We start from the raw sequence: 23,416 nt of genomic DNA on the forward strand, positions 1-23,416 counted from the left end.
CCGGCCCTTCTGAGCTCTGAGCTCAAGGGCTTAGGCAGAAGGTCAGAGAGGGAGCCTCCCTCTGGACAGACAGGCTCCAGCTAGGAGTGGAGGCTGCAGGCTGCAGTGGCTGGCTTAGAGAATACAGCAGTGCCCTCTGCTGTGAGGCAAGCACGCAGCATTCCGGGAGAATAGCACTTGCGAACCTTGCAAAAATCAATCCAGTCACTCTGGCACACTGTTGGGCTGCCCTATGGCTAATGCCCTCCTTCCCTCCCACTCACTTTTAAAAAGTCTCCCTGCTCCAGAACCTGGGAAGATATCATTTTTGTCTCCATTCTATGTCAGTCTAGGCTTCAGAGCCCTTTGTCCTTTTCTAGTCCTGAGCTATCACTATTACTAGGTTAATGCCAGAGAAGACAATGTTCAATTAATTCCACTGCCACCCAGGTCAAGTAGGGCTGTACCTTACTACACAGACAAAAGCCTACTCACCTTAAAGAGCTCTAAGATAGGAAAGCCTGGGATAATACTGAAGAATGCAATTTAAAATATCTTTCTGAAGTCTAACTGATCTTGCTTGGTACTTTTCTTTTATTCCTATCTTCATATAGCACGGATCTCTACTTCCAACCATCCTAAATCCTAAACTTGTCTCTGTGAGACATGAAGTGGAGTGGAGAAAAAAACTTTGGAAAATGGGAAAAGTCAAAACTCCATTGAGGCTGTAGATAAAGAACCTTTTGAGCCCAACTCAGACCTATCCCTTAGCCTTAGAGAATGGCAATTATTTTGGTTTTCTGAGCCTTGATACCATTGAGTGTTGAGTCTGGGGCACACTTTTAGGCAACTCATACTATGGAATGGTCTAGGAAAGGAAAGCCTGGAACATTGCTAAAGAATGAAATTTAAAAGGTTTTCCTTAATTCCAGAGCTGTGGTTCTCAAGCCTTTCATGTATCAGAATCACCTGAAAAGGAGATTTTTAAAACCCAGATTTCTGGGCCCTAACCTCAGATGTTCTGATTTAGTAGGTCTGGAGTGGGCTGTGAAAATGTGCATTTCAGGCAGGTTCAGATGATGCTGATGGACCAGGGCCCAAACTTTGAGAACCATGGTCTGGAGAAAAGCACCTTGGCCTCAGCTATGAATAGAGATGGCTACATCTTTGTCCAAAGGAGTTTAATGTGGTGATTACTTCCTTATACACATCTTCTAGGAACAGACTGGGCTCACAATAGCATTTCTCATTCTTCAATGTTTATTTTCCCATTTTAAAAAAAAGGTGAGAGAGGGAGACGAAGAAGGAAAATATAGAGAAAGAAGATGGGCAACTCTCTCTTGCATAGCCAGAAGCCCACGGGGAAAAAGATGTGGCTGACCTCTGAGGAGACTCGAGCAGTTAGGAAGAGGAATGCAACAGCTCCCTGAAGCAACACAAATCTCTATGCAACCCAAGGCTCCAGCCTTACAGAGCCAGCTCCAGGACTTCCCACCAGCCAGCAGCTCTACTGACACCTAACCAGTCCCCAGGCCTGGGATTTCAGTAGTTTGGCAGCCTGTTGGTTTGCTGACATCTCTTAACATCTTGGGTTTAGCTGAATAGAAGATGGCCTCTTTCTGCTTAGGGTTTCTACAGTGTCTTTTGGTGAGTCCTAGGCAGCCAGTGGGTGAGCTGATATCATGGGCTCACATCCTTCACCAGTAAGGCAATCTGTTCCTGCAGCTGCCGCTCCCCTTCCCATGCTTTGCTCTGGTTTCGACACCTCAGCAGCTCAGCCTTATGGTCCTGGTGATGCATAGGGCAGTAGCTCTGTGGTTCGCACAGCTCCTGAAAGGCAGGGGACAGAGTAAGGGATCCTCTTGATGCCTGCAGTCTGCCTACTAGGTATAATAGAGATGCTGCAAGTAGTGGCTAAGAAGGAGCAGCAGTTTCTTCTCAGAGGGCTTTGCAGGACCTGGGGGCTGCATGCTAAAGTAGGCTTCCCCGAGTTTGGGCTCCCCGGTTGCCCCATGTGCCCCATCCTTTACCATATATTCTGGAAAGAAGTCTCTGTAGCCCCCTTTGAGGATATACAGCTCTGGGTAGTACAGTGCAGGATACTGGTTCACAGCCCTGTCCTCTTGTCTCAGAGAGCGGTACCTTTAGAGAAAATCCAGGGATGGGTGGGGTGGAAAGAAGCGAGTTCAGGATTCCATGGGCTATTCACTGGGGAAGGGGAGGAAGAATAGACTTTTGCTAACCCTCAAAAGGAGCTCCAGATCTGTTTTTGCAAAACAAGGTCCAAGTGGCACCACTCTTTCTCCTTTGCTCCATTGGTACCTAATTCCCAATCCTTTTTCCTTCACTGCTTCAAACCTTTGAATTGTAGAAACCCCTTTCCTCCACCTCCTTAACATTCTTCAAACTTCAGTGGAAAGCATTCATTGATTCAGTCTCTGTCTGAACTGATCTGGGAAGGTTCCCTGGCTGTAAGTCCCTACTCAAGATCCATTTCCATCACCCACCCTACCCTGTGTAGACACTCACATTCGGGGACCCCTCTCTGAGGAGAATTCACAGTGGAACACAATGATTATTCTTTTCTGAGTATCCAACGGGACAATGGGTTTCTTCAGAAAGAAGTTATATAGTTCTTCTTGACTGTACAAGTTTAAAGCTCCCTGTAAAAGAATTTTATTAAGTATTTCCTTAAGGATCTGTGAACAGGGCCAACACTTAGAAATAACTGGAATACCATCTTGAAATATTTGGTTCAGGAATGCTAGACTATAAGTACTTTCAGAAAGGCAATCTACCTGTATCTACCCCCAGGGCCTGGCATGGAGCTTGGTATGTAGTAGGTGCTCAATACATGTTTATAGAATGGAACTGCCTGAAGTGTAGGGATCATTGTGAGGAATGTCTGTAAGCATTAAGTGTTTGCAAAGTGTTTCTCAGTCCTTGGATGAATGTTTTTACTTCCAGGTAGGAGCTCTTGGCTCCTATAGAAAAAAGGGAGATTGGTCTAAGAGGGAAAGGGAAAGTAAATTGCTCAAAGTACACAGAATTAGAACAGGAATGAGGACTAACAGCCTTGATGTGCTCCAAATGTATAATATCTGCCCTGGTTCTAGAGTTCACAGGACCCTTTGTCCAGACTTCTCAATAAAGAGCTATCCCCAGCCCCTTCCCTGCTAAGTCCTCAATGTAAGCTTACCTGGATGTGTCCTCCCAGGTACTCATATGGATAGCGGCAATCGATGATATAAAATTTCTCTATCAGACCCTGGAACTTCCCCAAAAGCAAGGCAGCCACCTGCACAGAAACTATGATTGAATATCCTGCTTCTTCTGAGGGAGAGAAGAGCCAGTCACACAGTTCCTGATTTGCACAGCATTCCACCGTACACCCAGCCTCCAAAGTCCCCCCTATGGTTGAAATATGGCAGTGATGCAGCCCCACCCCACATAAGAGGATAAAATAGGAAATGGCCTTTTTGGAGAACCAAAATAGCTGGTATTGCCAGGACATCAGGGAAAACCACACTCAGGCTACTTATTTGGAGGCAGGCATGGCTGCAGTCAGCCTCTGAGAAGATACCCAAGGACTTCTGTAAGGGCACAGGTAGCAGCTAGAGCTCCTGATTTTACAAGAAGAAATGAGAAATGATTCCCCACCCACCGCTGTAAAATTAGACAGCAAGTTTCCCGAAAGGGATATGGAAGGAAAGGGGTGATATCCAGAAGAGGAAACTTAAGCTTCGTGTAGTTATGTCAATTGGTTCAACCTTTCTGGAGGGGACTTTGTAAATACCTATAAAAATAAATGCAATTACACTTTCAACAATTTCTTTTCTAACGTCTTAAGTAAACAGAAAAGTACATAAAGATAGGGCACAATAATATTCATCTCACCATTGTTTCAGATTATCAAAATATTATGAATAACTTAAATACTCAATAAAAGGGGTTTAATTAAATAAATTAGACATTATCAGTATAACAGAATATTACATAGCCATTAAAAGGATAATATAGATATCTTTTTATTGCTATAGAAAGATGTTTACAATGTCTTACTAAGCTAATTGCAAAATTACATGTTTATTATGATCCTATTTTTGTAAAACTTATGCCAGAATAAAATGTGTAAGGCCATAAGGAAAGTATTACTAGTGCTTATTTCTGGTGGTGACGTTATGGGTAGAGTGACCAAACAATTACTGCACAAACTGGGACACTTTTGAGAGTGAAAGAGAACACTATTAATAATTACCCTACACTAATAGGCATAAACGGGATTGTAACATGTAAACCAGGATGTAAGTTCAGCCTAACTGGGTGATTTTTACTTTTTTCCTTTCCCCTTCCTCCTTCCTTCCTTTCTTTCATAACAATTATATATCATTTGTTTAATTAAAAACAAAGGTGCATATAAAAGAGAGTCCTTTAATACAGCTTCAGTTGAATAAAGAGCCTGTATGAGTGAACACAGAAATAAATACAAATGGAAGTGGGGATTTTAGGGACAGAACAGACCAGATGGTAGCTTATGTAACCAGTTACCATCTCCAGAAATCTGCTTACTGTTTCTGGGTTGACGTACTTCAGATCTTGGTGTCTCCCTGACACGGTCGGCAGCGCACATACCTAGAAATACCCAAGAGCTGAAATAACAGCAAGTTCTCTATACCCAAATTTGAGATCATGACCCATATATTGTCCTTTCCAAATGACATTTAAAACCTCAGATGCCTTCAGAAATCAATGGTCTCTATAACGTGTATATGCAGCAATTTCATTTCTAAGAACTGATCCTAAGGAAATAATTATGGATGTGTACAAAGTTTCAGATTTAGCTACAAATATGTCCACCTTGGTATAGTCCATAAGGAAAAATTGTAGAAGTAAATATCCTACAAGAAAGGATTTATCAAGAAATTATGGGCAGCCAAAAAAGAAAGAAAGAAAGAAGTACTGTGCTGCTATTAAAAGTGATGAAATGATGAAGCAGAACTGTTTATTGACATGAAAAGATGTTCCTGATACATCAAATGAGAGGGAATAAAAACCTCAAGAGATCACAAAACAAACATGGAAAAACAAAAAATGTATTTGTGTACATGCATGTGTGTTTGCGAAAATACACAGAAAAAAGTCTGCAGGAATATACACCAAGAAAATATTAAATAAAAGCACTAATACTCTGACAAGATTTAGGGTAGATTTCATTTTCCATCTTTTCTGTAGTGACCAAGTATTATTTACATAATTTTAAAATATATTAAAAGAAAAAAAAAAGTAGAAAGCCTCATACTCGGGACTTCCCTGGCAGTCCAGTGGTTAAGACTCCGTGCTTCCACTGCAGGGCGGACGGGTTCGACCCCTGGTTGGGAAACTAAGATCCTGCATGCTGCACGGTACAGCCCAAAAAAAAAAAAAAAAAGCCTCTTATTTTCCCCACTGCTCTGGATATTCCCAGAATGAATAAGGAATCCTTTCTCATGAAAGGCTTAGGGCCTAGATCTACCACTACAGGACTTTCAGGTTATCAATGAGTACTTGGTGAAGATGCATGATTAATTAAACCTAGTGTCCTCTGCAAGCAGAGAAGATTCAGATCCAAAATACAGGATGAAATATAGGATTGGTGTAACCAAACTCACCTTGGAGAAATCACCAATCAGAGGCCCCTGGTTAGAATCTTCCTCCAGCATCTGAGTCATATTAATGTCACAGAGGGAGGCCATTTTCTTTATACCTAAGCCCTGAAGACAACAAGATTCCCCCCACCCCCAGTCCTCATGTTAAAGGTTTAAAAACCATGGGATGGAAGGAGTGGAGGGAGACATTAAAAATATGCATACTCTTTGATCTAATAATTCCACTTGTTTTACTAAGAAAATAAAGATATGTACAAAGATTTGGCTGTAAGGATGTTTACAACAGAGAAAAATTACTAATAAATGATCAATAACAGGATCTTGACTAAACAAATCATATCCACACATTATAGATTACTATTAAGGAATAAAAAGTATGTTGTAAATTTCATTGACATGAAAATATGACATGATATCATTAAGTAGGTTAGAAAACATGTTCTTTATAATGCCACTTTAATAAAAGAAAAAACATATTTGCATTAAAAAAATGTCTGAAAGACTATACATCAAGTATTAACAGTAATTATCTCTGGCCTGTGGGATTATGGGCATTTTGCAATGGCTTCTTTTTGCTTATCTGCATTTTCCATTTTTCTGTAACATCATACACTGATTTTATAAAATAGCCAAATGTATTGAGATTTTTTTAAAGGAGGTATAGGGGATGAGGGCTAAGTTTTTCAGAATTTGCTTTCCACCAAACAAGTGTGCTCTAGGATGCTACTTCTCTCAGAATGCATATAAAACAACAATAAATGTCCTTACCAATCAAAGTTCCCTTGTACTCTCTCAGATCTTAAAAAAGAGGGTTGGGAAGACAATACAATGACATCATTTCCAAAATTATAATATAATATAACATATTTATTATTAAATATTTTATATATGGATGCAGATGTAGAAAAGAAAACAGGAAGATGGAAAGAAGAGATAAAAGTAAAAGTAATGAGGAAGAAGACCAAAAGATATACTAAAGCAATCCCCATACCAGAAAAGTGGAGAAGACGAGATAGAAGATTAAAGAGCCTGTCTTCTTAAAAAGTTTCTTACCTTCCTGAGCTCTTTGTGGCTAGAACAATACTTCTTTTTTACTTTATCTGGTATTGTGTTGTCCTTGAATTTTACCATCTGCTTCAGTCTTGGACTGTTCAAACTGTCTGGCAACGAAGAGGAGCGATACAGGCAGCTCCTGTTCACAGATGCCTGTTTGGAAATATGAAACCCCAAGGTTCTTACTCCTGAAAGTGTGTCTGCAGGCCAGCACTGTGAACATCTCCTGGGAGCTTGTTAGAAATGCAGAATCCCAGATGTTAGGCTTCGCCCCAGACCTGCTAAGTTAAAATTTGCACTCTAACAAGATGCCCAGGTGACTCCTAGGAACACTCAAGTTTGAGAAACAATGCCCCAGGTAAGCAACCTGTCTTCCCCTCCTCATTAACATCTTTCTCCTCAGACTGCATGATGTTCCATCTCTCCTAGATGTTTTAAATCCAGCCAAATTCTCAACCTGACCATCTTATATATAACAATTCTTGTAGAAGAAAGCAAATGCAAGCTTAGTTCCTCCAGTCATATGATAGTTTCTCTATGGGATCCTAAGACCCTGACAATCAAAAAACAATTTTTTTTTTCCAGCTGTGTTGGGTCTTCTTTCTGCACGCGAGCTTTCTCTAATTGCGGTGAGTGTGGGCTACTCTTCGTTGCAGTGTGCAGGCTTCTCATTGCAGTGGCTTCTCTTGTTGCAGAGCACAGGCTCTAGGCGCACGGGCTTCAGTAGTTGCCGCACATGGGTTCAGTACTTGTGGCACGTGGGCCCTAGAGCACACAGGCTTCAGTAGCTGTGGCATGCGAACTCAGTAGTTGCGGCGCACGGGCTTCAGTAGTTGTGGCACGAGGGCTCAGTAGTTGTGGCTCGTGTGCTTTAGAGCACAGGATCAGTAATTGTGGCGCACGGGCTTAATTGCTCTGCAGCATGTGGGATCTTCCCGGACCAGGGATCGAACCCATGTCCCTTCCGTTGGCAGGCGGATTCTTAACCACTGCGCCACCAAGGAAGTCCAAGACCCTGACAATCAAGATTTAAGAACCCTGACAAAACTGAAGATGACAAGCCAAAAAAGTTAGCCTGGGTGAAAAAGTACTAAGAAGCAAGAGTATATAGTTGTCCCTTGGTATCTGTGAGAGACTGGTTCCAGGACTACTACAGATACCAAAATCTAGAGGCGCTCAAGTCCCTTACTTAAAACTATGTAGTATCTGTATATAATCTACGAACATCCTCCTGTATACTGTATTTTATTTATTTATTTTTTGGCCGCGCTGCGCGGCATGTGGGATCTTAGTTCCCTGACCAGGGATCAAAGCCATGCCCCTTGCAGTGGAAGTGTGGAGTCTTAACCACTGAACCGCCAGGGAAGTCCCTCCTGTATATTTTAAATCATCTCTAGATTATAATACAGCTAATACCTATACCTATACCTAATACCTATAATACCTAATACAATGTAAATGTTATGTAAATAGTTTCCTGTGTGGGCAAATTCAAGCTTACTTTTTGGAACTTTCTGGGGAAAAATATTTTTTTTTTTTAAATATTTTCAATCTGTGGAGTGAGAGAGAAAAAATGTCATTCAGCCTTCTAGGAGGGGATGAATGGGGAAGAAATATAGCAAAATAAGCAGCATGCAAGGGAAACGAAAACACTAGAATCTAATATCAGGATGACCATTATAGGATTGAAACTATGAAGCCCATCAGGAAAAAAATAGATTAAATACCATGAAGAACTAGTCTTGGGAGTTGCTGGCCCAGGAATAGACTAAATACAGGAGGATGGACTAATTGTCTCTTTGAAAGGCATGATAGGTGTGTTATATACCCAGAGGCAGGGGGATATATTAAAAGACCTCTGATGGCAAGTTTCAACTAATCCAAGATTCTTATCCTCTGTTTCCTTCTTTATACACTCACCTCACTAATTGCCATGGATTGATTTAGGAGGGTGCTAGACCTCCTAAATAAGAGATAAGAGAGCCAAAATTAGAACACACATTGATAGTAAATGGTTTCTAGGAGAAGAAAATATGAACATCAGTATTTTACTTTACAATAACTATATTTACACGACAGTGTTTGTTACACCCATGGTCCTAAGGAAAACTCCATTGTTCATGGTACCAGTTGAAGGTACAGTTCACATTTGATATACCAACATTCTACAACTACCTTTTCCCTTGGACCCCTGCCAGTCATCTCCCTATGTCTCCACAACCCTACTCCAAGCCACTGGTGACTGGACCATATTGCTGACTGAACACTCCTATTTAGTGGTCAAGAATATGTAAACATAACCTGGGCCAATCAGGTTCCCTCTCTGGGAGTCTAACTTGGAAAATATCAAAATAATTAGGCAGCAGCAGAAGCCAAAGCTTTATTAAAAGGAAGAAGCGGGCTTCCCTGGTGGCGCAGTGGTTGAGAATCTGCCTGCCAATGCAGGGGACACGGGTTCGAGCCCTGGTCTGGGAAGATCCCACATGCCGCGGAGCAACTGGGCCCATGAGCCACAACTACTGAGCCTGAGCGTCTGGAGCCTGTGCTCCGCAACGAGAGAGGCCGCGATAGTGAGAGGCCCGCGCACCGCGATTAAGAGTGGCCCCCACTCGCCGCAACTGGAGAAAGCCCTCACACAGAAACGAAGACCCAACACAGCCAAAAATAAAAATAATAAATAAATAATAAATAAAAAATTTTAAAAAATAAAAAAATAAAGGAAGAAGCCAAGAGATATAGTCAAGGCCATGATGCCAATGATGAATGGATGGATGAACCAAAGGTACGGTGGTAGAGTAAATGTGGTGAAGAACTGAGGAGCAGGCTACCCAGCCTCCATGACAGACTTCCCTTCATGTAACTTCAGTTTTGCCCTGAGAAGAATGCAGGAGGAAGCCAGATCAGAATTTCAAATTTGCTGGCCTTAGTGCAATCTTTGTTTCTTTTAACCAAAAGAGCCTCTCTAGAACACACTGTAATTGTTAAGCTAAGGGTTCATTTTAAAGAGTTTGAATTAATTATCTACTAAGTGAAATGTATCCATTTATTAGCATTACATCTAAGAAATCTTTGCCTAACACAAGGTCACAAACATTTTTCTCCTATGTTTTTTCCTTCAGTTGTTTTACAGTTTTAGGTTTTATATTTAGGCCCATGATCCATTTTGTGCTAATTTCTATATATGGTGTGAAGTATAGATTGAAGTTTTTGTTTTTGTTTTTGTTTTTCAGATGGATTTTCAATTGCTCCAGCACAACGTGTTGAAAAGACTATGCCTTCTCCATTTAATTGCTTTTGTGTCTTGGTTTATTATCAATTGACCATATATGCATGGGTCTATTTCTCGAATCTCTATTCTGTTGCACTGAAGCTTTACGTTTTTGGTAACTATTATGATGGTGATAACGAAGGTGATAAACATCTCTTTGGGTTTCATATTGTCCAAGGACAAGAAGCCAGAAATAAACGAGAGCAAAAAACTACTTTAACAAACAGAAACAGCCACTACTGTTTTGACAGATACTTTCCAATACATTTATATAAAAACAAATGGCAACTTATTGCAAGGAGTATAAGTGCTAGGTCATAGAGGAATGATGATGATGATACTTTAGATTTGTCTAGCCAGTTAGAAGTTTCCCAGTTACCAGAAGCTGGTGAGGGGAGATCCCAGGACCAGCTGTCTTAGATCTACCAACTAATGGCTTTCATTGTTTAAGGAATCAATGAACACTTTCCAAATCTGGGAGTTTTAGAGCATTGCAAAGTCCAGCAAGAAGAAAAGTTCAATTCTACTTGCAAATTTTATAAAAAGGTCAAATTGGATAATTATTACTTTGTAAACTGAGGAGGCATCATCATTTCCTCATGGCTTGCATGCTCTTCAGCACACATAGTCTTGGCTTCTGTCTGTACCACTCTACTGCTCTTGTCAAGGCTATCAACAATCTTCTTGTTGTCACATCAGACAGTCACTTCTTTAGCCATGTATCATCCTGAAGCTCACAGTGCCTTCCACTGACTTGGCTAATCCCTTATTTAGCTTCAATGGCACAGCCTAGTTTCTTAGTTTAGTTCTAGTATAGACAACTGTTTACTAAAAGAACTGTGATGCTTCTACCTCTCTGTTGCTCCTTCTCAGTCTTCTTTGTCAAGCTTCCTCACCTACCAAACCTCTAACAGATGCTGGATTCAGGGCAAGGACCTGGCCCTTTTTTAATCTCCTCACTCTTGCCATAGGTGATTTTTTTCTACCCATGAATTTAAACTTTCCCTCTATGCTGATGACTCTCAAATTTTTCTCTCAAGACTTCTGCTCTTACTTCCAGACTTCCACATTCACATACCTGTTTGACAATTTTTAAGTACGTACCAGATAACATAGCAGTGAATCAGAGAGTAGAAGAGACAAACAAATAAATATACTCTGTACTTTCATGTTGTGAAAAGTGCTGTAAGTAAAAAATAAAGAAGGATAAAAGATAGGAAAAATATTGGGGTTAGAAGTTTGTCGGGAAAGGCCTTTCTGTTAAGGTGACATATGTGGAGATAAGAGACCGAAATGAGGGAGAAAATCATGTTTGCCCAGGGGAAGAGTGTTTCAGGCTGAAGGAACAACAAATGCCCTGGTGAGAATAGCAAGGCCAGTGATGGCCGCATTTAGTATGGTTCCATTTTTAGAAAGCTCAAAAACTGAAGCAATACTATAAACCAACTAGATCTAACAGACATCTATAGAATACTGTACCCAACAAGAGTAGAATATACATTCTTCTCTAATACACATGGAACATTCTCCAGGATAGACTACATACTAGGACATAAAAAAAAAGCCTCAATAAATTTTAAAGGATTGAAGTGATACAAAGTATGTTCTCTGATCACAATCGAATAGTTAGAAATTTATAATAGAAAAAAATCTGGAAAACTCACAAATATGTAGAAATTAACACACTCCTAAATAACCAGTGGGTCAAAAAAGATCACAAGGGAAATCAGAAAATACTTTGAGATGAATGAGAATGAAGATATAACATACAAAAACTTAGGTAAAAATGCAGCTAAACCAGTGCTTAGAAGAAATTTATAGCTGTAAATATCTATAATAAAAAAGAAGGAAGAATTCAAGTCAATGACCTAACCTCCACTAAAGAAGAAAGTAAATCCAAAGCAAGCAGAAGGAAGGAAATAAGACAGATTAGAGCAAAACTCAGTGAAGTAGAGAACAGAAAAACAATAGAGAAAAACAACACAACAAAAAGTTGGTTCTTTGAAAAAATCAACAAAATTGATAAACCTTTAGCTAGACTGACCAAGAAAAAAAGAGAAAATACTCAAATTACTAAAATCACAAATGAAAGAGAAGACATTACAACCAATCATATAGAGTTTTAAAAACATCATAATGGGGACTTCCCTGGTGGTCCAGTAGGTAAGACGCTGTGCTCCCAATGCAGGGCGCGCAGGTTTGATCCCTGGTTGGGGAACTAGATCCTGCACGCATGCCGCAACTAAGAGCCTGCATGCCGCAACTAAAAGATCCCACATGCCTCAACTAAGACCTGGTTCAGCCAAAATAAATAAATTAATTAATTAATTTTAGAAAATCATAATGGTATACTATGAACAATTATATTCTAATGAATGAGAAAACTTAGGTTAAATGGGAAAATTCCTAAAAAGACAAAAACTATTGTCAAGAAAAAAACCAGAAAATCTGACTAGACCTGCAAAAAATAAAGAGATTAAATTAGTAATTTTAAAACTTCTCACAGGGACTTCCCTGGAGGTCCAGTAGTTAAGACTCCACGTTTCCACTGCAGGCAGCATGGGTTCAATCCCTGGTTAGGGAACTAAGATCTCACATGCCACGCGGCGCAGCCAAAAAATAAAATAAAATAATTAAAAACAACAACAATGACAAAAAAAAACTTCTCACAAAGAAAAGCTCAGGGACTTCCCTGGTGGCCCAGTGGTTAAGAATCCTCCTGCCAAATTGAAGGAGAAAAACCATATGATCATCTCAACAGATGCAGAGAAAGCTTTTGACAAAATTCAACACCCATTTATGATAAAAACCCTCCAGAAAGTAGGCATAGAGGGAAACTTCCTCAACATAATAAAGGCCATATATGACAAACCCACAGCCAACATTGTCCTCAATGGTGAAAAACTGAAACCATTTCCACTAAGATCAGGAACAAGACAAGGTTGCCCACTCTCATCACTATTATTCAACATAGTTTTGGAAGTTTTAGCCACAGCAATCAGAGAAGAAAAAGAAATAAAAAGAATCCAAATCAGAAAAGAAGAAGTAAAGCTGTCACTGTTTGCAGATGACATGATACTATACATAGAGAATCCTAAAGATGCTACTAGAAAACTCCTAGAGCTAATAAATGAACTTGGTAAAGTAGCAGGATACAAAATTAATGCACAGAAATCTCTTGCATTCCTATACACTAATGATGAAAAATCTGAAAGTGAAATTAAGAAAACACTCCCATTTACCACTGCAACAAAAAGAATAAAATATCTAGGAATAAACCTACCTAAGGAGACAAAAGACCTGTAGGCAGAAAATTATAAGACACTGATGAAAGAAATTAAAGATGATACAAATAGATGGAGAGATATACCATGTTCTTGGATTGGAAGAATCAACATTGTGAAAATGACTATACTACCCAAAGCAATCCACAGATTCAATGCAATCCCTATCAAACTACCAGTGGCATTTTTCACAGAACTAGAACAAAAAATTTCACAATTTGTATGGAAACACAAAAGACCCCGAATAGCTAAAGCAATCTTGAGAAAGAAAAACGGAGCTGGAGGAATCAGGCTCCCTGACTTCATACTATACTACAAAACTACAGTAATCAAGACAGTATGGTACTGGCACAATAACAGAAATATAGATCAATGGAACAGGATACAAAGCCCAGAGATAAACCCACACACATATGGTCACCTTATCTTTGATAAAGGAGGCAAGAATATACAGTGGAGAAAAGACAGTCTCTTCAATAAGTGGTGCTGGGAAAACTGGACAGCTACATGTAAAAGAATGAAATTAGAACACTCCCTAACACCATACACAAAAATAAACTCAAAATGGATTAAAGACCTAAATGTAAGGCCAGACACTATCAAACTCATAGAGGAAAACATAGGCAGAACACTCTATGACATAAATCACAGAAAGATCCTTTTTGATCCACCTCCTAGAGAAATGGAAATAAAAACAAAAATAAACAAATGGGACCTAATGAAACTTAAAAGCTTTTGTACAGCAAAGAAAACCATTAACAAGACGAAAAGACAACCCTCAGAATGGGAGAAAATCTTTGCAAATGAAGCAACAGACAAAGGATTAATCTCCAAAATTTACAGGCAGCTCATGCAGCTCAATATCAAAAAAACAAAAACCCAATCCAAAAATGGGCAGAAGACCTAAACAGACATTTCTCCAAAGAAGATATACAGATTGCCAACAAACACATGAAAGAATGCTCAACATCATTAATCATTAGAGAAATGCAAATCAAAACTACAATGAGATATCATCTCACACCGGTCAGAATGGCCATCATCAAAAAATCTACAAACAATAAATGCTGGAGAGGGTGTGGAGAAAAGGGAACCCTCCTGCACTGTTGGTGGGAATGTAAATTGATACAGCCACTATGGAGAACAGTATGGAGGTTCCTTAAAAAAACTAAAAATAGAACTACCATATGACCCAGTAATCCCACTGCTGGGCATATACCCTGAGAAAACCATAATTCAAAAAGAGTCATGTACCAACATGTTCATTGCAGCTCTATTTACAATAGCCAGGACATGGAAGCAACCTAAGTGTCCATCAACAGATGAATGGATAAAGAAGATGTGGCACATATATACAATGGAATATTACTCAGCCATAAAAAGAAACGAAATTGAGTTATTTGTAGTGAGGTGGATGGACCTAGAGTCTGTCATACAGAGTGAAGTAAGTCAGAAAGAGAAAAACAAATACAGTATGCTAACACATATATATGGAATCTAAAAAAAAAAAAAGAAGGTCATGAAGAACCTAGGGGCAAGACAGGAATAAAGACACAGACCTACTAGAGAATGGACTTGAGGATACGGGGAGGGGGAAGGGTAAGCTGTGACAAAGTGAGAGAGTGGCATGGACATATATACACTACCAAATGTAAAATAGATAGCTAGTGGGAAGCAGCCGCATAGCACAGGGAGATCAGCTCGGTGCTTTGTGACCCCCTAGAGGGGTGGGATAGGGAGGGTGGGAGGGAGGGAGACACAAGAGGGAAGAGATATGGGGACACATGTATATGTATAACTGATTCACTTTGTTATAAAGCAGAAACTAACACACCACTGTAAAGCAATTATACCCCAATAAAGATGTTAAAAAAAAAAAAAAAAAAAGAATCCTCCTGCCAATGCAGGGGACACGGGTTTGAGCTCTGGTCCGTAAGATCCTACATGTCACGGAGCAACTAAGCCCGTGCGCCACAACTACCGAGCCTGCACTCTAGAGCCTGCGAGCCACAACTACTGAGCCTGCGTGCCACAGCTACTGAAGCCCACACACCTAGAGCCCATGCTCTGCAACAAGAGAAGCCACCCAATGAGAAGCCCAAGCACACAACGAAGAGTAGCCCCCGCTCGCCACAACTAGAGAAAGCTTGCGCACAGGAACGAAGACCCAACGCAGCCACAAACAAACAAACAAACAAATTAATTAATTAATTAAAAAGAATGAAGGAATTTGAAAAATGCAAAGACACCATCAGAGACTACTTTACCTTGGCCTCTTCTTGATCTTCCAGAGAAAACTCCATCAACTCATCTGAAATCTCCTCTGTCTGGTTTTCTCCTAGCTCTGGATTTTTATCTAATTTTGAAACTGTAGTAATGGGACTGTCCAGATGTTTCATTTCACTTTCCACCAAGTTTCCATTATCCTATGAATTATATTGACAATATTAAAAACTATCCAGGACCGTTACCTTACATCATATACAGATATTAACTCAAAATGAATCAAAGACCTAAATGTAAGAGCTAAAACTATAAAACTCTTAGAAGAAAATAGGAGGAAAGCTTTACAGCCTTGGATTTGGCAATGATTTCTTGGATATTACACAAAACCACAAGCAACAAAAGAAAAAATAGATAAACTGGACTTCATCAAAATTAAAAACTTTTGTGCATTGAAGAATACTATCAAAAAAGTGAAAAGGCAACCCATAGGATAAAATATTTGCAAATCACATGAATACTATCAAAAAAGTGAATAGGATAAAATATTTGCAAATCACATATAAGGGATTAATATTCAGAATATATAAAGAACTCCTACAACTCAACAACAATAGCAACAATAACAACAATAGCAACAATAACAACAGAAGCAAACAGGACTTGAACAGACATTTCTCCACAGATATACAAATGACCATTCAGCACATGAAAAGATACACAACATAACTAGTCATTAGGGAAATGCAAATCAAAATCACAATGAGATACTACTTTGCACCCATTAGGATAGCTACTATTAAACAAACAAACAAAAAACCCCAGAAAATAACAAGTGTTGGCAAGGATATGGAGAAATTGGAACCCTTGTACATTGCTGTGGGAAATGTCAAATGGTGCAGCCGCTATGGATAACGGTATGGTGGTTCCCCAAAAAAATCAAACATAGAATTACCATATATGAGCAGTAATTCCATTTCTTGGTATATACCCCAAAGAATGAAAGCAGGGGTTTGAAGATATTTTTATACGAATGTTCACAGCAGCATTATTCACAATAGCCAAAAGGTGTAAACAACTCAAAATGTCCATCAACAGATTAATGAATAAACAAAATGCAGTATATTCATACGATGGAATATTATCCAGCCATAAAAAGGAATGAAATTCTGATGCATGCTACAATATGGATGAACCTTGAAGACATTATGCTAAGTGAGATAAGCCAGAAACAAAAGGACAAATATTATATGATTCTACTTACATGAAGTACCTAGAGTAGTCAAATTCACAGAGACAGAAAAGAGACTAGAGGTTACCAGAGGGAGAAAAGCGCAGTTATTATTTAATGGGTAGACAGCTTCTGTTTTGAAGGATGAAAAAATTCTGAAATGGATAGTGCTGATAGTTGTACAACATTGTGAACATACTTAATGCCACTGGGTTGTACACAAAAATATGGTTTAGATGGTAAATGTTATGTATATTTTACTACATTAAAAAAAAAATCACACACACGTATACAGAAGACTATCTAGTAATTTACCATGCTCCAAGTCTTCCCCTACTCCAAGAAATCAAAAATCTGAAACATGATCAACTTTATCTACTTAGCATGGGATATGTTAAAATGGCTTTCCCAAAGGGTTGAGATTAGAATCCAAATCTCTGGAGTATCTTAAGTCCATAGTCTATTAAAAACAAGTGATGCTGTACACCTGAAACTAACACAACCTTGTAAATCAACTGTACTTCAATTTAAAAAAAAAAGAAAAAAATCACAACAAGTGAGTGCCTGGGTAACTTAAGACTCCAGTAGCAAAATGGACAAAGGACACAATCATTCACTAGAGAAAATATACATGGCTAACAGTCACATGAAATCATTACTAATTATTTTTAACATAAAATAAAACATTTTACCCATCTAATTAGCAATTTTTTTAAGTGATAACAAATTATCCAAATGAGCCATGGATTGCTCCTGAAAATGTAAATTCTTAGAACTTTTTTTGGAAAGAAATTTGGCAATATGTATCAAAAATCTTAAAAATATTTAAACCTTTTAATCCAGTAATTATGTGTCTTGGTACTAATCCTAAATAAAAAAATTTTTAACATAGGCAAAAATTTGTGCTCAAGAACTTACATGATAGCATTATTTGTAAAAGCAAAATGTGGATACTCCTAAGTGTCCAACAATCAGGAAGTATTGTACCTAGGTGTTAGAATAAAAGCATCCCTTAAAAAGTAATGTTTACTAAGAGTTTTAATATTAACTTAAAATAACAGGATATGAAGTTATATATATGATATGACCTCAACTTTGTAAAACTGTACACATGGTTAAAAGATTGAAAGAAATTAGGTAAAATGTTAATAGTGGTTTTTCTCTATGAGGTAGCTATTTTCTTTTTTATATTTTACTATATTTTTATACCATTTTCACAAGGGGCACATAGTACTTTTAAAATCAGGGAAGGGGGGTGGCGGAAACACTTAAAGAATAAAGGGGAAATTTTTTAAAAGGCCTAAGAATTTTTTCTTCTCCTTAAACTTAAATGAATAAAAAGATCAGAGGAACATCTCCTCCCTTTGCCTCCTCAAAGGTTGCTTCTCCAACCCCTTTCCTCACCCAAGTCAGCTTTGAAAAATTCAAAGGGGCATAAATCCAGATCTATCATCCTCTACCCCACAATACCTCGGTAGACTCTTGAGGAAGATGTCCAGTGACTCACCAGTAGAAAAAGAGGAGACCTCAGGTTCCTGGGTACCCACCACTCCAAGGGCTCTGAAGTGCTGTTTTCCTGCATAAGAAAAACTACATTGGCTGGAGGAAGAGAAGTGTCAGCAGACCCTGCCAAAAACATTTCATCTGATGAAGCCATGAATAATCCTTACGAAACACAGTACATGTAACCAAGGTTGACCACGTACCGTGAAAATACAAATTATGGTTTGGATTTGTTATGGTGTGTAGATCTGCTCTGGAGGGTACTAATTTTATGATCACAAGCCAAAGGAAGGGAGGAAAAAGGGAGCCTGGCAGGGGAAGGAATGATGAGATTTTTAAAAAGTGATTATAAAGGGAGATTAGAAGGACTGTAATCCAAGAAAAAGCTGATTAGAACAGCCAAAAACATGGGCATAACTTAGGCAATGTGAGCAAAGAAGAACAGCAGCTATCTTTTATAGATACTGACCTGGGGGAAAGGATGGGAGGCGGGGAAAAGAAAAATGATGGCTAGAAAATGGGATTAGTTGAAGGGATTAGTTAGAGAATTATCTTAGCGATTAGGTAGCTTTGCAGAGGCCAGTTTCAACTTGGAACTGAAGGATGGTCTGAGACTCAGACAAAAAAGGACAATGACTTCCTCAGAATAGGGGCTAAGAAGCTGGGCTAAGGGGGAAATAAGAAGAAATTAAGAAACCTAGACTTATATATGAAGCCATGCAAAGAATATGTGAACAAGTTACGTAAGTTATCCCTATCTGTTTAAAAAAAAAAAAAAAGTCCTAAATTCCTTACACTGCAATCAACTGAACGTGAGTAATAATGATGACCTGCTGTGGAAGACTTGGAGCTAGGATCAAACTTTAAAGGGTAAAAACAAAACAAACCATAAAGAATTTTTTTTCCATAGTGATGCAATTTGCTTGTCTAGCATACTGAGGCACAAACAGCTCTAGGTCTCATAATGATACTGATGAGTTAGTTGCTCCACTCAAAGGAAGAAAACTGCTAATGGATCTAGGTTTCCATTAAAACACTCACATTCTCTTTATTTGCGGATGAGCTACATATTGCATCTTTCTTCCTGTGGCCATGGTCCAAAGCATTCGGAGTGCTACAAAGCAGCTGTGCCTACAAGAGATTGTTTTTTGAGAACATTCAGCATCCTTAAGCCACAGGTGAGCTGGAAGCCCTCTGCTTCCCACCTGACAAACAAACTCAGACCCAAGAAAGATGAGTTACTCACTGGGCTGCATTTTACAAGGTGTTGGTGATAATTCCTGTAGATAAAAAAAACTGCCAGTCAGTTAAACCCCAAATAGGATTTGGTTATTCTTCAGTGGCTTGGGACATCCCACTTTTCCTTTCTTCCATTCTAGGAGACCTGTACTTAGTTGATATGTCTCTTCCAATAACAATATGTAGGGTGTTCTCTGTGGTAAATATCAAGACATTGAGTGACATCCTGGGGATAAGGACCTCATTTCACTGGCATAACCATATATATAGATATGCATCAAAGATGATGAGTTTGTCCTACATCTTATGCAGACATAATTTACAATTTACTAATTTTTCAGCATTGACTATTGGGAGTTAATATTTATTTTTTTATGAATTTCTATCCTCCTTTTCCAGATTTTATCTAGTTTACCTGGGTTAGGACATATAAACAATTCAAAGAAAATACAGGCAATATAAAGTAAAATTTTCACATGTATTGATTAAAAATACTCATGGAAAGCCTTCCCTAGTGCATGAAAGTGGCACCTAATTCATCTAAACATCGAAGAATAATACTATAAAAAGATTAAAACAGTCAAATGGAAAATTTATGATAAATTTAATAAGTTGAATTAAAGTTACTTTTCAGTCCTGAGTACTCTCTGATTGAACATTTAAAGATCTCCAACACGGGACTTCCCTGGTGGCTCAGTGGTTAAGAATCCGCCTGCCAATTCAGGGGACACGGGTTCGATCCCTGGTCTGGGAAGATCCCACATGCCACGGAACAACAAAGCCTGTGCGCCACAACTACTGAGCCCGCGTGCCACAGCTACCGAAGCCCATGCGCCTAGAGCCCGTGCTCCACAACAAGAGAAGCCACCGCAATGAGAAGCCCGTGCACCACAACAAAGAGTAGCCCCCACTCGCCGCAACTAGAGAAAGCCCGCGTGCAGCAACGAAGACCCAACGCAGCCAAAAGTTAATTAATTAATTAATAGATTAATTTAAAAAATCTCCAACAAAGAATCTTCAACAGTAATAATAATAAACATTATAAAATGTATGGTATGCATTAGGTACACATTTTCATTTAATCCTCACAGCAGCCATTTATGTAAAGTGCTATTATTATCTCCATTATTATTATTTCTTTATTACAAATAAAGAAACTGAGGTCCCTTGAAATTAAGAAACTTGTCAGAGTCAGCTGGTGAAGTAATAGTAAGCCACTGGAATCCAGACACTCTGATTCCAGAGCCTGCACTCTGCACTTTCAACCACTAAGATATATATACTCCGTCTAAATGCAGTATACCATTCTCCTCCATTCTAAAGACAATACTGGGGCTTCCCTGGTGGCACAGTGGTTGAGAATCTGCCTGCCAATGCAGGGGACATGGGTTCGAGCCCTGGTCTGGGAAGATCCCGCATGCCGCGGAGCAACTGGGCCCGTGAGCCACAACTACTGAGCCTGCGCGTCTGGAGCCTGTGCTCCACAACAGGAGAGGCCGCGATAGTGAGAGGCCCGCGCACCGCAATGAAGAGTGACCCCCGCTCGCCGCAACTAGAGAAAGCCCTCGCACAGAAACGAAGACCCAACACAGCTAAAATAAATAAATAAATAAATTTATTTAAAAAGTAAATAAATAAATAAAGACAATACTGATTGTATGTGATGGTTAAAATGAATAGCCTTCATTTTCACAACACAATTTAGATCTTGGAAACTTAAAAACATTTCAAGGGAAGAATCTAGGCCTCCAAGCCCACTTACATCTAAAGTGAAACATTCTCTACTCTACAGAGTCTGCATAGGATAAAATCCCCAGGCCAGTGCTGAAAAGGCTTTAGCATGGGGTTCATTTCGCAAAAGAACTTACATCCCAGCTAACTGTATTTCCTCAGGTCCTGTAGAATCCAAGTGACCTGCAATCAGATGTGAAGAGTTATTCTTGTCCATGCATTTTGTCTTTCCTTCTCATTTTCTTCATTACCAGTGAGCCATATTAATTTCAAAAGCTGGCCTTGTGAACACAAAGGCTCTTGATAGGTACCAGTTTCATGGTACAAGGTACCATGGTATAAGGTACAAGTTCATGGAAACTTAAGAATTTACATGTGTCACTGAAAGAAAAAACTCTGAGAAGCAGTGCATTATGCTAACCTACAGAGATTTTTTCCATGAGTAGAAAGGAAAGCTTATCACTCAGGAAATGTGAAATCAGAACAAATACTAAAATGGTTGACTAGTAAAACACATTCCTTTGGGGTACACACCCTATAAAAACACATAAGAATTAGCTGACAAAGTACTTCTTTATGTTGGTTTCTTTGCCTCTGCTGAGATTAGACTAGGGCATAAAACTTTTCATCTTTAACTACCACTTTCATTCCCACAATCAGTCAACAAAATATTCCTTCTTGTCTAACTTTCTCAATGCAAAGTGACTCCTATTGGGGTCAATTCTCTTCCCATTGGCTGAATCATTCTCCTCAAAAATCCTCTAGGTACTCAAAGAATTCCATCTTCAAGGCTCTCTATTTACTTTTACCACCTTCCATCTCTATCCTACTACTCTGTCCTCACCCCTAACAGTTATTCCTTCCCTTGAGGCTTTTACCTCCCTTTTCCCTACCAGTTTCATCAAGGTCTGAAGAAGTGGTAAACTGAGTGGCAGACATCTCCCCGCTGCTAAGATTCGAAAGATTAAGGCAACGTTTTGGGGTTTCTCTGTTGAGACATAATAATACATCAAGATTCCCATTAGGTTGTAATATCCTTAAAAGGCAAAGATCACATTATCCTCTTCATTTGAAACACCCCTCAATGACTATCACATAATCTGAGCAGTGTCCAAATAAAGCTAATTGTTTTTTGGAAATATTTCAGATTAGGCTGAGAAAAATCTCCCACCTTTTCTCTACTCTAATAATCTGTACCTCATTTTCTCCTCACTAACATATTGAGGCAAGGTAATTTTTAAAAATTGGCTGAGGTGGGTCTTGACCACACATCTTTTGCCCTGAGCAACATAACAACACAGATTTGATTTCTCCCTGGAGTCTCCAGTACTACTCTGATTCTCCAACTTTGTTGGCTAGCTGACACATCAGGGCATGGCATGTCCAGAATTTGAAGTACAGTAACATTAACGTTAACAGTAGTACTAATAAAGTGGAAACTCATATAATGCAATAAAATTTTCAAAGACTTTTCCCAGACATCACATCATTTGATTCTCACAAGATCCTAGTAAGATAGTAAGATATTATGTCACAGAAAAGAAGCCTGAGACTCAAAACGGTCACATGGCTAGTCAAGGGCAGAGCTAAGACTTAAACCCTGATCTCTGAGCCAGGATAATTTTTAAAAACCCAAAAACTGTTTAAAAGAGCAAAGGAGATAAGGTGTGAAAAGAAAAAGTGGATTTACCCGGACAAGATGCTTAGGTTTACAGAATCACCAAAAAGTTTCTTCTCCACTGGAGTTCTAGGGAGATCGGAACTGATGGAAAAGGAAGTCTCTCTCTCCAGGAGCAGGTTTAATATCTTCCTCTGATTGGACCTAAAACTAGGTCCTGAGCCAGGGCTTCCCTCCTCTCTTGTAGATGAAAAGAATTCTGCAGACATGGTCTCCGAGTTCCTACTAAGAAAAAAACCTAGCTAAGAGAGGGAGAACGTCATCTACACAGGTACATCACAGATGGTCTAGCTGTCAGAACCTCCTCCACCCTTTCCAGCAGCGACCAAGCGGATCAATATTGAAGGAGGGGGCATTCCTAAACGGTGAACCACATCTTGGCTTGAAGGTTAAATAGCACTTGCCCGAAGCGGCTTGGCCTTTCCAGCGGAACCTGAATTTACCGAAAGGCAACCTCAGGACCTTAAAAGATGGAATGAAAAGAGGACCTGGACTTGTTAGGGGCCACACAGCTCGTGACTCCTGACAGGAAGGAATTCAGGTCTCCTAACTCGCGATAACGCCTGTTTTGTCCCCCTAACC

At 39.2% G+C, this 23,416-nt stretch overlaps 1 protein-coding gene across 1 annotated transcript; it reads right to left on the minus strand.

Annotated features, from left to right (window-relative positions):
- Window positions 1–1,261: 1,261 nt before the first annotated feature.
- Window positions 1,262–23,049, minus strand: CDC25C (cell division cycle 25C). Its single transcript, XM_059917183.1, has 14 exons — window positions 22,847–23,049; window positions 22,050–22,144; window positions 21,294–21,339; window positions 19,433–19,466; window positions 19,228–19,317; window positions 18,191–18,259; window positions 15,497–15,655; window positions 6,678–6,830; window positions 5,628–5,729; window positions 4,549–4,611; window positions 3,179–3,277; window positions 2,509–2,642; window positions 2,010–2,121; window positions 1,262–1,809 (listed from the first exon to the last, which is right to left on the minus strand). Exons 1-14 carry the CDS (start codon window positions 23,041–23,043, stop codon window positions 1,660–1,662), a joined length of 1,503 nt encoding a protein of 500 aa, XP_059773166.1. The 5' UTR covers window positions 23,044–23,049; the 3' UTR covers window positions 1,262–1,659.
- Window positions 23,050–23,416: the final 367 nt, after the last annotated feature.

This window comes from Balaenoptera ricei, chromosome 3 (assembly GCF_028023285.1).
Source record: "Balaenoptera ricei isolate mBalRic1 chromosome 3, mBalRic1.hap2, whole genome shotgun sequence".
Taxonomy (NCBI): Eukaryota; Metazoa; Chordata; class Mammalia; order Artiodactyla; family Balaenopteridae; genus Balaenoptera; species Balaenoptera ricei.

Bases quoted from the DNA above. Each gene is read 5' to 3' on its own strand.
- CDC25C (XM_059917183.1), bottom strand. From the start codon at position 23,043: ATGTCTGCAGAATTCTTTTCATCTACAAGAGAGGAGGGAAGCCCTGGC. The intron at 18,260-19,227 runs GTGAGTGTTTTA...TTTCTTATGCAG, and splicing joins CATCCGCAAATAAAGAGAAT to GAAAACAGCACTTCAGAGCC. The intron at 15,656-18,190 runs GTGAGTCACTGG...TATAATTCATAG, and splicing joins GGTCTCCTCTTTTTCTACTG to GATAATGGAAACTTGGTGGA.